Source organism: Theropithecus gelada, chromosome 1 (assembly GCF_003255815.1).
Source record: "Theropithecus gelada isolate Dixy chromosome 1, Tgel_1.0, whole genome shotgun sequence".
Lineage (NCBI taxonomy): Eukaryota > Metazoa > Chordata > Mammalia > Primates > Cercopithecidae > Theropithecus > Theropithecus gelada.
This window is the reverse complement of record NC_037668.1, coordinates 221,961,027-221,975,972: the sequence shown is the minus strand read 5'-3', so window position 1 is coordinate 221,975,972 and position 14,946 is coordinate 221,961,027. Positions and strand designations below refer to the sequence as shown.

General features: G+C 36.2%; 1 protein-coding gene across 1 annotated transcript in view; it reads right to left on the bottom strand.

Annotated features, from left to right (window-relative positions):
• Positions 1-11,559: 11,559 nt before the first annotated feature.
• Positions 11,560-14,946, bottom strand: part of LOC112636084 (olfactory receptor 2L5-like) — a 12,986-nt gene continuing 9,599 nt past the window's right edge. The window contains exon 2 of the mRNA XM_025404534.1: positions 11,560-11,619. Coding sequence (XP_025260319.1) covers positions 11,560-11,619 — 60 coding nt within the window. The remainder of the gene's footprint in view (positions 11,620-14,946) is intronic.

Sequence of the window (14,946 nt, the reverse complement as noted above, 5' to 3'; positions counted from 1 at the left end):
CTAGAATGATCTCAAATTGACACCCTAACATCACAACTAAAAGAACTAGAGAACCAAGAGCAAACAAACCCAATAGCTAACAGAAGATAAGAAATAACCAAGATTGGAGTGGAAATGAAGGAGATGCAGACTCAAAAAACCCTTCAAAAAATTAACAAATCCAGGAGCTGGTTTTTGAATAAAATTCAATAAGCTTGATAGATTGTTATCAAGAAAAATAAAGGAGAAAAGAGAGAAGATTCCAATGAACACAATCAGAAACAATAAGGTAAATACTACTACTAACCCCACAGAAATATAAACAACCATCAGAGAATACTAACAGCACCTCTATGCAAATAAACTGGAAAATCTAGAAGAAATTGATAAATTTCTGGACACATAAACCCTCCCAAGACTGAACTAGGAAGAATTTGAAACCCTGGATAGACCAATAACAAATTCTGAAATTGAGGCAATAATAGCCTACCAACCCAAAAAAGCCCAGGCCCAGATGGATTACAGCTGAATTCTACCAGAGGTACAAGTGGAGCTGTTACCATTTTTTCTGAAACTGTTCCAAACAATTGAAAAGAAAGGACTCCACCCTAACTTTTTTTTTTTTTTCTTTTTTGAGATGGAGTCTCACTGTCACCTAGGTTGGAGTACAGTGGCACAATCTCAGCTCGCTGCAACTTTCACCTCCCAGGTTGAAGTGATTCTCATGCCTCAGCCTCCAGAGTAGCTGGGACAACAGGTGCGCAACACCACACCTGGCTAACTTTTTGTACTTTTAGTAGAGATGGGGTTTCACCATGTTGGCCCGGCAGGTCTCGAACGCCTCACCTCTGGTGATCCACCTGCCTCGGCCTTCCAAAGTGCTGGGATTACAGGTGTTAGCCAACATGCCCAGCCTAGGCTAACTCATTATATGAGGCCAGCATCATCCCAATACCAAAACCTGGCAGAGACACAACAAAAAAAGAAAACTTCCTGTAATATCCCTGATGAACAATGTGATGCAAACATACTCAATATAATACTGACAAATTGCATCCAGCAGCACATCAAAAAGCTTATCCACCACAATCAAGTCAGCTTCATCCCCTGGATACAGAACTGGTTGTACATACACAAATCAATGAATGCAATCAATCACATAAACAGAACTAAAGACAAAAACTACATGATTATCTCAATAGACACAGAAAAGGCTTTCAATAAAATTCAACTTCCCTTCATGTTAAAAACTCTCAATAAACTAGGTATTGAAGGAACATACTTCAAAATAATAATAGCCATTTATGACAAATCCATAACTAATATCATACTGAATGGGCAAAAGCTGGAAACATTCCCCTTGAAAACTAGCACAAGACAAGAAGTCCATCTCTCATGACTGTTATTCAACGTAGTGTTGAAAGGTATGACCAGGGCAACCAATCAAGAGAAAAAAAGAAAAGGTATTCAATTAGGAAGAAAGGAAGTCAAATTATCTTTGGTTTCAGATAACATGATTCTATCCAGAAAACCCAATTAACTCTTCCCAATGCCTTCTTAAGCTGATAAGCAAATTCATCAAACTCTCAGGATACAAAATCAATGTGCAGAAATCTCAAGCAATCCTACATTCCAGCAACAGACAGGCAGAAAGCCCAATCACGAATGGGCTACAAATCATTGCTCAAGGAAATCACAGAGGACACAACCAGAGGGGAAAACATTCCATACTCATGGATAGGAAGAATCAATATTGTGAAAATGGCCATATTGCCCAAAGCAATTTAGAGATACAATACTATTCCACTTAAACTACCATTGATATTCTCCACAAAATTAGAAAAAAAAATAACTATTTTAAAATGATATGGAACCAAAAAATGGCTTGCATAACCAAAGAACAAAGCTGGAGACATCAGGCTACCTGACTGCAAACTATACTACAAAGCTACAGTAACAGAAACATATGGTACTGGTACAAAAACAAGCACATAGACCTATGGAACAGAATGAAAAACTCAGAAATAAGACTGCACATCTACAACCATCTGATCTTCAACAAACCAGACAAAAACAATCAATGGGGAAAGGATTCCCTATTTAATAAATGGTGCTGGGAGAACTGGCTAGCCATATGCAGAAAATTGAAACTGGATTCCTTCCTTACGCATTATATAAAAATTAACTCAAGATGGATTAAAGACTGGAATGTAAAACTCAAAACTATAAAAGCCCTAAAAGAAAATATAGGCAGTATCATTCGGGAAATAGGCATGGGCAAGGATTTTATGACAAACACTCCAAAAGCAATTGCAACAATAGCAAAAATTGACAAATGGGATCTAACTAAACTAAAGAGCTTCTACACAACAATCAAAGCTATCAGCAGAATGAACAGACAACCTACAGAATGGGAGAAAATTATTACAATCTATCCATCTGACAATGGTGTAATATCCTGAATCTACAAGGAACTTAAGCAAATTTACAAGGAAAAAACAACCCCATTAAAAAGTGGGGAAAGGATATGAACAGACGTTTCTCAAAAAAAGACATACGTGCGGCCAACAAACATATTTTAAAAAGCACAACATCACTGATCATTAGAGAAATGCAAATCAAAACCATAATTAGATACCATCTCCTGCCAATCAGAATGTCAATTATTAAAAAGTCAAGAAACAACAGATGCTGGTGAGGCTTTGAAATAGGAATAGGAATACTTTTACGCCGTTGGTGGGAATGTAAATTAGTTCACCTATCATGGAAGACAGTGTGGCAATTCTTCAGAGACTTAGAACTGGAAATACCATTTGATCCAGCATTCCCATTACTGGGTGTATACCCAAAGGAATATAAATTATCCTATTATAAAGGTACCAGCATGTGTATGTTCATTGCAGCACTATCCACAATAGCAAAAACATGGAATCATCCCAAATGCCTATTAATGATAGACTGGATAAAGAAACTGTGGTACATATACACAGTGGAATACTATATAGCCATAAAAAAGAACAATATCATGTCCTTTGCAAGGACATGGATGAAACTGGAAGGCATTATCCTCAGCAAACTAATGCAGGAACAAAAAACTAAATACTGCGTATTTTCACACAGAAGTGGGAGCTGAACAATGAGAACACATTGACACAGGAAGGGAACAACACTTAGTGGGGCCCATTGTGGAGGGCAGTGGAGGGGAGAGCATTAGGGTGAAGAGATAATGCATGCTGGGTTTAATACCTAGGTGATGGATTGATAGGTGCAGCAAACCACCATGGCACACATTTACCCATGAAACAAAACTGCTCTTCCTGCACATACACCCTGGAACTTAAAAACAAACAGTAAAATAATTATTAAAAATAATAATAATAAAGTACACAAAGCCAAAAAAAAGTGGAATCTCTATCAAAATTAAAATGATAAAATTTTTTTTTTTTCAGAAACAGGAAAGCACATTCTAAAATTTACATGAATCTTAAAGGATCTTCAGTAGTCAAAAAATCTTGATTTTTTTTGGAAAAAGAACAAAATTTAAAGACTCACACAATCTGATTTTTTTTCTTTTGAGATGGAGTCTTGCTCTGTCACCCAGGCTGGAGTGCAGTGGCACCATCTCAGATGACTGCAAGCTCCACCTCCCGGATTCACGCCATTCTTCTTCATCAGGCTCCCGAGTAGCTGGGACTACAGGCACCCGCCACCACGCCCAGCTAAATTTTTTTGTACTTTTAGTAGAGACAGGGTTTCATCATGTTAGCCAGGATGGTCTCAATGTCCTTACTTCGGTATCCGCCCACCTCATCCTCCCAAAGTGCTGGGATTACGGAGGTGAGCCGCTGCGCCCAGACATACACTTTCTGATTTTAAAACTTACTCAAAGCTATAGTAATCAAAACAATGTGGCAATGGCACAAAGCCAGACATACGCTCAACGGGATAAAATAAGTCAAGAAATAACCTCTCACATACATGGTAACCTTTTTTCAAAAAGGAACTAAGTCCACTCAGTGGAGATGGAACAGTCTTTTCAATAAACGGTGTTTGGAAAAATGGATATTTACATTCAACATATTGAATTTGGATGTTTACACCATATTGAAAAATTAAGTCAAAATGAATAAAAAAACCTAAATGCAAGAGATAGAAGTATAAAGAATAGTTGGTGAAAATGTCGAATAATAAAGGCACTCTGGAAAATGAGTGCTTCTCAATTTGCAGTGGAGTTTCACCTTTATAAACCCACCGTAAGTTGAAAAAATTGTAAGTAAAAATGCATCTAGTATCCGGATAAACTCATCATAATGTCAAAAATTGTAAGTCAAAGCATGTATGTCCAGGTATTCCTCAACTTACAATATGGTTATGTTCCTATAAACTCATCATAAAGTCCAAAATCATCAAATTATTGTAAATCTGGAACCATCTGCATAGTAATTCCTCCAAAATTTAAACAAAGAATGAGTATATGATCCAACAATTTCAGTTCTGAATGAAATAAATAAAAAAATAAATTAATAAAATAAATAAAAGCAGACACCTTAACAGATATTTTTGGATTTTTTTTTTTTATTCAGGAAGTACATTCGTGGTTTGTTACATGGATATCCTGTGTGATGCTGAGGTTTGGGCTTCTGTTGAATCCTTCTCCAAAATAATGAACACAGCATAGATAGGTAGCTTTTCAACCCTTGCCTCCTCCCTCACTCTCCTCTTTTGGAGTCCCCAGTGTCTACTGTTCCCATCTTTATATCCATGTGTACCCAATGCTTAGCTCCCACTTATACCTGAGAACATGCAGTATTTGTTATTCTGTTTTTGCATCAAACAAATATTTCTATTCCCATGTTCATAGCAACACTATTCACAATAGCCCAAAGGCAGAAGCAAAGCAAGTGATCATCTACAGAGAAATCAATATAAATATAGTATGTATATACAGTTTTTAAAAGTGAAGAAACTTTGACACATGCTACAACATAGATGAAACTTGAATACATTATGCTAAGAGAAATAAGCCCATCACAAAAAGACAAATATTGTATGAATTCACTTACATGAAGTACCCAGAGTAGTGAAATTCACAGAGACAGAAGTGGAATGGTGAACTCTGGAGGATGGGGGAAGGGAGAGAAGGAGATTAATTGTTTAACAAGAACAAAGTGTTAGTTGGAGACAATGAAATGGTTTTGGAGATAGGTGCATGGTAGTGATGGTTACACAACAATATATGTAGTTAATGACATAGAATTCTACACTTAAAAAGGTTAAAATGGTGTTTCTCTTATGCATATTTAAATCACTTAATAAAATCACCTAATAAAAAAATCACTTACATGTACTGAAACTATTCCAATTTGGATTTCCAAATAAATTTTTTAAACATCTTGGCAGGTTTCTAAGCCACAGCACAGCAATTTATTTTCAATTATTTTATGACACCGGTAATTTTTGAAAGAAAATCTAGAAGAGCAAATTATTTTCATAAATGTCATTTGGAATCAAGAGGAGATTGGCATTAAGACTATTCCAGTACTTAATAATTGGATTAAGACTAATCCAATACTCTGTAATTTATATTACTAGTGTAATTATTGGTAAGTAGAACATGTAATATTTGAAATTGTTAACACAATTAACATTTCAAACATTTGTATCATTTGTATTCTACATAGGACTCTCTATGACAAACTGTCCAAGAGATAGTTAACATTATTCTAATTTTAAAGAGAAGAAAAAATAACATAGAACAGCATAATAAATGGCACATCAGATCTGATAGTTAATGCCATGTTTTATGACTGCCAATGTATCATCTTTTTATTATCCATGTTCCAGGGTTCTAATATTCTAATGTCCTATTATATAATATTTAAATAAAATTAGGGGCTGGTTCCTGGCAGGAAAGCAGCCTCAGCCATGATGCTCCCGTTTCAATAATGTGAAGAAGATATTTTTTTCTTATGTACAAATAAATACAAATGGATTATTTCTGGCTCTTTCATTTTTGTATTAACAGAAATAGCTATAAGGAAGGTATTTTAGCCTACTAAGAAACATCTTCACTTGCTTTTACTTTTTTTTTCACTAAAAGTTCTGTATGCAGTCATCAGCATTAATGACAGAATACACAGGAGGAAAGAACAAGCAGAAAAATTTCTGGTCAAGATTTCAGAGTTAGTAGGACCCACAAACCTCAAACTTGAATTACGTCTCACGTGAAAGGAAGGAGGGAGGCATGAACTTTCACGGACTATCTCCACACATTGGCACCTAGAATGTCACAGGATTCATTCCTTGATTCTGTTGGAGTTCATCAAACTAACTCTTCAGATTGGTATCGCCACTGGTATTTTATAGATATCAAAACTGAGATTCAGAGATTTTCAGTAAACTTCTCTAGATTCACAAACACACATACATATATGCATATATACATATGTACACACATATCTACTACAAATAAATGTGACATCTAGATAAATAAACATGCATTAATATAAACCTTTTAAAAATGTGTAGTGTAGTTCATTCCTCAAAAATTTTTGGCAGTAAATTTGAAATAAGGCTGGTTCAGTTTTTATTCAGCCAAGACAAAAATAAAAGAAAAAAATTAAATGTATTAAAACAAAAACTCCATATAAATGTTAAATTGAGAAAGTATAAGAAATATAAAACAAGAAGTAGGATTTTGTAATAATTAATATTTACTCATTACAAATCTTTTTCTATTTCCTCGTATCACCCAGTTTTACTGTACTTTCACTTTACCTGGCAACTATTATGTAAATTCACAGAAAAAATGGTTTCTCAGAAACTCTAAATGAAAGACATTTTCTATCTTGCTCCCAATGTAAAAGTTTCCTGGAAAAGAGATCTCACTATAGTGAGATCTCTTTTCCAGGAAAGTGTGAAGTAGGTTTGAGAGTCCAGGAGGGGTTATGTTATCTAGTCTATTTATTGCCTAAACTAAGTTTTCTACTTTTTACTGATAGAGCTTTCTTTTTGCCCAATCTACAGAATTCTAACTCAAACTATGATTGTTATCAATATTTTCAAGAAAGGTGAAAATTATTTGTAAAGGGAAAAATATAAAAGTCATATAGGATTGCCACGTAGATTAAACCAGAAAATTTAAACACAGTGAGAAACATGTGATTATCATATAATATGTACTCAATAAATATATTTCCCCCAAAAAAAAAAAAAAAAAAAAAAAAAAAAGTTTCCCTACTGGAAGAATTCAGTTACCAAAAAACACCCATATACTCTCCTGTGTAAATCAATTTGAGGATGTACATATTCAGCATAATAATTACAATTCTCCAAATGCTGTCCAAGTTTCAAATGAATTACCTATTACTAACTATTGAAGTCAAAAAGCATCATTGCGTTGCATGGATCTCTTTCCTATCCTTCAATTTAGAGTTGAAAGTGAGATGAAGACAGTAGCGTAATTTAGTGATTCATATATTCAGAGAAGACAAAGACTTTTCAAACATAGTCTCATTATCACAAGGAAGAAAAACTGAATCACAAGATTTGAAGAGAGTTATTCATGACTGTGTAACGACCTAGTGACAGACTTGGGAACCAAGGAGGACGGTCCTCTTGAGTCCAGATACTGCAGTTTTCCACAGAGGCACAGATTTTACTCCCTATACTTTCCTCAGCTTTGATCAAAGCTATTCTCAAAGAAAAATCATTATTCATCACAAAATAAGGCTGGTCTCCTTAAAGTTGGTATGATCATTTGCATAGGTGCAGAAAACGTGAAGATTTACCAAAAACAAAAAACAAAAAAAGAGAGAGAAAAGAAAAGAAAAAGCTGGGGAAGCAGGGGCACAAGTTGGCTTTGCTTGAAGTTTTATAAGAAATCAGATTGAAGTTTTAAAAGTCATCAATATCCAAGACACTCTTTATGGAGTTTTCCAGAATCTGGATTACTTCCTCTCTTCTGAAGCGATATCTGAAATATACTAAAGTTCTGAATCTCTGAAAATTCCAGAAAGTGATCTCCCTTACACATAGGGCTGGGAAACGGTAACACAGGTGATGGTCAGTTTCACTGCAACGGCTGAGAACTCATTGACTCCATGAGTCAGCCTGAATTCCTTAACACAAGCTGTCTGTACCTGAACCTGCATGTCTATAGTAAGAATTATTTCATATTGATAACACTTGTCTAGAATGTCAATCAGATGACACAGAAGAGAGTCCTCTGGAGTCTAGACAAGGACGGCTCTCCACAGCATCCTGGCGTGGAATCCTAAAGGAGATTCCTCCTTCCTTCAAGTTCCTCCACAATGGATTCTCCTAAGAAGAGACTCAGTACATAATGTTGTACTTAACTGACTTAGGAATAACTGATCTTATTTAATATTTACGCAATGTGTATTTGTAATTGTTGAGAAGGGTATGAAGTTGCAGAACCATAACTCTTTGAGGTGTAAAGGAGTAAAGAATGCAAAGTGAGTATTTGCTTGTGTGTACGTGTGCTTCCAAGTCACAACCTGCCATTGAGGTCCACATGGTGCGTCAGCTCTCATAGATACACAGGTAAGTGGGCAGACAGACATTGCCGTGGCTAGACAGAAAGTGATTATGAAAGTGAGGATGAAGTATCCTTTGACGGTTGTTTTGGAATGAGGATGTGCTTACTCTGCTTCACTGTGTAAGTTCAAGGGACAGAGGCTCTATTTAAAAGTAAATCAAATTCTACCTCTTACAGTTACTAGAAATGTAAGCTTTTGTTGATGAACATCTGGCCCTGTATGTTATAATTACAACAGGGAGAAGAATCCATGGGTTGTTAGGAACTGTCTGTGAGATAGTGACTGTGTATTACTTGACTGGGTGTGTCACTGAAGAGAACCTGCAGGTTTCAGCATCTTCATCATTATCATTTCCCTCATCATCAACATAATCACTATGGCTTACATTCACACACTTGTTATCTGCTATGACTGTAGAGTAATATAGCCTGCACATTGTTTCCACATACTATGCTCATTGGCTTCTCACAAAAACTCTGCATGGTTGTTAAGGCAGATAGTTCTATAATTTCACTGGAAGTTTACCTTGTGTCCCGACAGAAAATAAATACATTGTAAAAGTTGAAAGCACAAAAAACTACAATTTGACACAAATTGGCTGTAAAAACAAAATCTGGATAACCACAGCACAGCTACTAATTATACGGTTACCTTCATTATTGCTTTCCAGAAGAACGTCCTCCTTTTAAAAAAATGTATCATTGCACTGCAGACCGGTGATTTTTTAAAAAATTATACTTTATGTTCTAGGGTACATGTGCACAACGTGCAGGTTTGTTACATATGTATACATGTGCCATGTTGGTGTGCTGCACCCATTAACTCGTCATTTACATTAGGTATATCTCCTAATGCTATCCCTCCCCCCTCCCCTCTCCCCACAATAGGCCCTGGTGTGTGATGTTCCCCTTACCAGACCAGTGATTTTAACCATTCTCATTGTACCTTTACTTTAATGATCCTTTAACATTTTTATGCAAAAACAACACTAATACTTTCCAGGTATTTCATTAAAAACATGGGATTCATATAAGGTAAAATACCAAGTGAGAAGCAGCGATAAGATTATAATGAGCATCATCTAATCACTCATCATTCATGGCAAAAGAAGTCAAACCAAAATAGCACAAGACACCAGCCAAGTAGGAACGAGGAAATGCTGCCTCCTACGATCATTATTGTGAATGTGGGTTCTTTAATTTCACTGGAGCCCATAAAAGTATAGTCTAATATAATCTATCCCTGTCTCTTCCATTGACCATCATTTCCCTTCCCGTCCAGAAAACACATTTATGAATTAGCTTCAAAATCACTTTTGGTTGTCTGCATTTCATACTCCAAGATTTCTGCTGAATGGTGTTACAGAAAGTACAGTCATTAGTGCTGAAATTCACCTCAATTCTATTTCTGAACAAAGTTATCTCAAGCACTTGCCAGAGTTCCTTCTTCCCTGTTATCAATAAAAATTTAAAAATACAGTTATAATTAGTACCTTTATTATTTCCTCATTTCCAAACATTCACTGCCTTTGCTTAGCTGACAGCAGTCCTACAGTCATCATAGAAACAAATTCATGGTTTTTAAGGAAAGGTATACATTGGTTTTTCATCCCTACATGTGAGATTTCAGAGACCTCCATGGGGATTCAGCAGCAATCATGCATCCACTCCTTCTTTACCTGGAGAATGAGATTAACAGTTGTTTTGCTGGTATTCACTGGAGACTGTCCAGTGAGACTTTGGACATTCTAGGCTGAGTCACTGATACAGAGGATGGCCTTAGTCCAACGTTCAGAAATGAATTCTGATCATGTATTTAGATGTTTCAATGCATGTCAAGGGTAAACTCAGTGGAGAAGGAAACAAATATATTTATTCATATTATGTCAATGTTACTGTGTTTCTAAATTTTATGAAACCCTAAAGTTTGAATGCTTTTATTCAGGCATCGACAATAACAATATGTCTGCCTACATTAATTTCTTTCTCAGTTTGGTTTATATTGGGAATTAGATTTAAACCACTAAAATAGAATGAGGTTAATTTAATAGAAACACATACGTGGTAATTATTAAAATATCACATACATGGGAGATATCTTTTAACACATTTTGGGTAATTATACGTGTTCGAATTGTTTCATTTGGAAATGCTCATTAAATTATAAAGCTATTTTATCCTATTAGATGACCTAATGATATTACTACTCTGTTTTTTAATATTTAGAAAATATTTATTAATTGAATTTTTATTCAGTAGAGTGCTTTAAATGTTCTCAAATTTCTTACTGTTTCTAGCAAATGAATTAATTATACCATCTACCTGAGAAAAGTGATATTGGTTCGTTTTAATTTTTTTGAGTTTTAAAAATATTTTTTAAAACATGTATTAATTGACAAATTATACTTTGACATATATTGATATATATTTTGACTTATATTTATTGTGATATATATTTTGATATGTATAGGCTAGCCAGGTGAAGCAGTGGGAGTGGAGAAGGATCCAAGAAACCTGTAACTGGTTGTGATCAATTAGTTGTAAACACCACTACACTCCGACCAGACAATTAAATTTACTGATGCATGTATATGTTTTATAATTATCCAATCAGCATAGTTAGTGTACAGTCCTGGCAAGGACAATTTCCTGAAAGTCAAAGTGTGCAGGTGTTTCAATATTCCTGCATTTGAAAAGCTGAAGAATTCCTTTATTAAGTTTACAACCATGACTTTTAACATAATAGGAGGAGCCATATCTAGTGCAAGCAGGGAACTATTTTCACATCTTCAAAAGACAGAAGACAAAACTTATTTGTGCTGAAAGAGGAGGTAACACTCCTTATTTGATGTGGTAAGACAGACTTCAAGGGAATTTCTGTGAAAGGAAAGACTTTTAGGTTTACCTGAAAACTACCCACTAGGGTCAAGTACGCAAATATGGTGGATGTGAGTCAGCAACTTCCTCTTGAAATACCCCAGATCTCCCTGAGAGTGTTCGGGAAGCAGGAATTGACTATTTCACACTTCTCCAGTAGAAAGCACAAAACCAAGCATAGAGGAGGTCAAAACTTGGTTATTCTGAAAGAAGAGATTAGAATGAGGAACGTAAATAAAACTGAGCTGCTTATTTTACATTTTTGAATGTCTGTGTTCAGCGTATTTGAATTATTCATGAAATCACATAGATCTTTAATTTCATAATCATATTTACTTAATAAGAAGCCCCATTCTATATCCCAAAGATACAAGATTCAGATGATAAGCATTTATGTCAAATCTTTTGTAAAAGAGCAAGAGACAGTGGCACAGGCCTGTAATTCCACCTATGGGGAGACTGAGGCAGGAGGATTGTCACAGGCTCACAGGGTTCAATTGCCCATGGAGTGTTATCAGACCAAAACACCAAAACAGCAGGGGTTGCAGCGGAGAAAGTTAATAATCATAGGTCAGCTGAAGGAGGAAGAGAAAGGGAGCCTCAAATCAGCTTTCTGGAGACGCTTCAGGATGGCATTTTTAAGGGGTCTGGATGCGTGATGAGCTAAAGTGTGGGGCTTGCTGATTGGTGGAGAAGTGGGTGGTGACGTCATGAGAGAGGGAGATGAGGACGCTGCATCCTGTACTGAGTCCGTTTCTTAGACAAGTTAACTTTGAGCAACCACCGTTCTACTCTCTGTTTCTATGTATTCCATTTATTTTTAGGCCCAATATATAGGTGAGATCAGGTAGTATTTTTCTTTTTGTGTCTGAAAGCCAGTCTAGATTGAAGGACAGAAAAAAGAGAAACTGAGATTTGCACTGGGAGGCTACAATCTTGGTAACATAATTATTGTCCGCTCGTTTTGTCAGAGGCTTTTGAACCACAGCGACTCCACCTTGAGCGAGGGCTGGAAAATTAGCCTGGGACTTGCTGGGCTGCATTCCCAGAAAGATTGGTATTCCTAGAAAGTTTGGTATTTCTGGCCTCTAGATGTTTACGGTTAAGGAAACAGGTTGGCAATGTTTACTAAACAGACCCAGACTTGGGAGTGCCCAGATATCCCGATATTTTAAGAACAAAGGCCCAGACGGGTGGATCACGAGGTGAGGAGATTGAGACTATCCTGGCCTACACGGTGAAACTCCCTCTCTACTAAAAAAAATACAAAACACTAGCCGGGCGAGGTGGCGGCGCCTGTAGTCCCCGCTACTCGGGAGGCTGAGGCAGGAGAATGGCGGAACCCGGGAGGCAGAGCTTGCAGTGAGCCGAGATCCGGCCACTGCACTCCAGCCTGGGCGACAGAGCGAGACTCCGTCTCAAAAAAAAAAAAAAGAAAAAGAAAAAGAAAAATGAACAAAGGCATTCTTAATTTTTCTTTAAAGATAATAATTTTGATTCTTGAAAAATATACTAATTAAGAAAATTAATCATTTAACACAAACACTTGTAGCAGAGCACATCTCCCCACGATATTTTTTATTCTGTATTTAAACAAGTATTGTACCCAGGGTGGACACGTTCCTCCTCTTACTTTCGGGAATGCCCTACTCTGTCTATGGCGTTGCTGTTCTTTCACCACTTTTCCTTCTTAATAAACTTGATTTTGCTTTGCCCTGCGGACCTGCCCTGAATTCTTCCTGGCGCGAGATCCACGACCCTTCTTTTGGGGTCTGGATCGGGACCCCTTTGCAGCAAGTTTCACTCTTCACGGAAGTTTCTTCCATGTCAAGTCTATCTGCCTCTCTTGAGACTCCATTCAATGTCTGTCCAAATAGGGCCACCGGAATTTGTTGGCCTACTTGAGAAATACAAAACAAATCATGTCTACTCTTTTCTTCTCCCCTGGATATTTCTCCAAGTATCATGCATATAACAAACTTCTCACATATTCTGTATCTCCTTCATATTGGCCCAAGTAAATAGATAAATCTGTGGCCGTGAGACTGTTGGCTCAACATATAGTGTAGAATTTATTTACCCTTCTTTATGTATCTGAACTCTCTTTTGACATGCCTCAGACAGCAAACATTTCACTGTCTCTGCTAGAACTCAAACACTTACTTCCCTACCTGACTTTCAGCTATGGCTACGGTATATAGGTGGAGAGTCTACATTGGATTTTTTGATCCCAGATTTTAACATGGGAATAGGTAGCTCAAAGCAGCAGGGCAGGTGCAAATCCTGTAAGGCTACAAAGACACCACAGAAACAAATTCACCAAGTTTGTAGGGCTATGAATGGCACCCAGAAGGAGCAAGAGTCGTGACCTCACAGAACTCATTATCAAGCACATTGGAAACTGCTCATGCTGGCAGATTTTCAGACCTTACTCACGTCCATTTTTTGGATATTTGGCAATCCTTCACTTTTTAAAAAAATATTGTATTTTCAGTTTAAATTACACTGATTTTGTTGTTTTTAGTTAAGAATCTTAGCCGGTAATATCAAATTTCAAATTCTATTTTGATTTAGTTTGAAAAACTTTAGTGAAGAGAAGATGAGGAGCTGGAGTAAGGTGGTGATTATAAAATATGGGAAAGAGAGCTTTAAAATATTAATGTAGACAAGATTGATAAAATATTATGATTAGTTGTACAATAAAAGAACAAAAGGCCTGAGTTAACTTGCAGTTACCATATTGTCTCATCATTTTATGTGACATGTGATTGTGTCTCTCACAGTGGAGTAAGTGCTTTGTAAGTACTTATCTTTTATTTTATTTTCTTTTATTTATGTGACATTAGGAAAATCTTTCAACATCAGGCAACTACTACCCTTTCTCATATTATTATGACATTCTCATGCAGTCCTAATGATAAGAAAATTCTATTTAATTTAAATTAGGGGAGAAGAAAAGTCATATACATTTGCCATTCTGTAAGTCAAAATTTAAATTATTCAGTACTCTAGTAAACTTTAAATGCTTAATTAGTATGAGTATATCCAGATCCATATTTGTACCTCCTATTCAAATGTTAACGTTCTTGTTTGAAAATGATTATTCCAATTGTAATACAGATGACTCTAGGACAACATAGAAATTAGGGTCACTGACCCCCATGCAGTAGAATATGCACATAACTTTGAACTTCCCAAAACCCAACTACTGATATCCTACTGTGGACAAGAAGCCTTATAAATAACATAAGCATTCAATTAACTCATATTTTGTATCTTATATGTCTTATATACTCTATTCTTACAGTAAAGTGAGCTAGAAAAAGAATATCTTATTGAGAAAATCATCAGAAAGAGAAAACATGTTTACTATTTAGGGAAAGAAGTTTGTCATAAAGTTCTTCATCATTGTTGTCTTCACGTTGAGTGGGCTGAGAAGAAGGAAGAGGAGGAGAGGTTGTTTTTGTTGTCTCAGGAGTGGTGGAGGCAGAACAAAATCCACAAGTAAGTGGACCTGAACAGTTCAAATC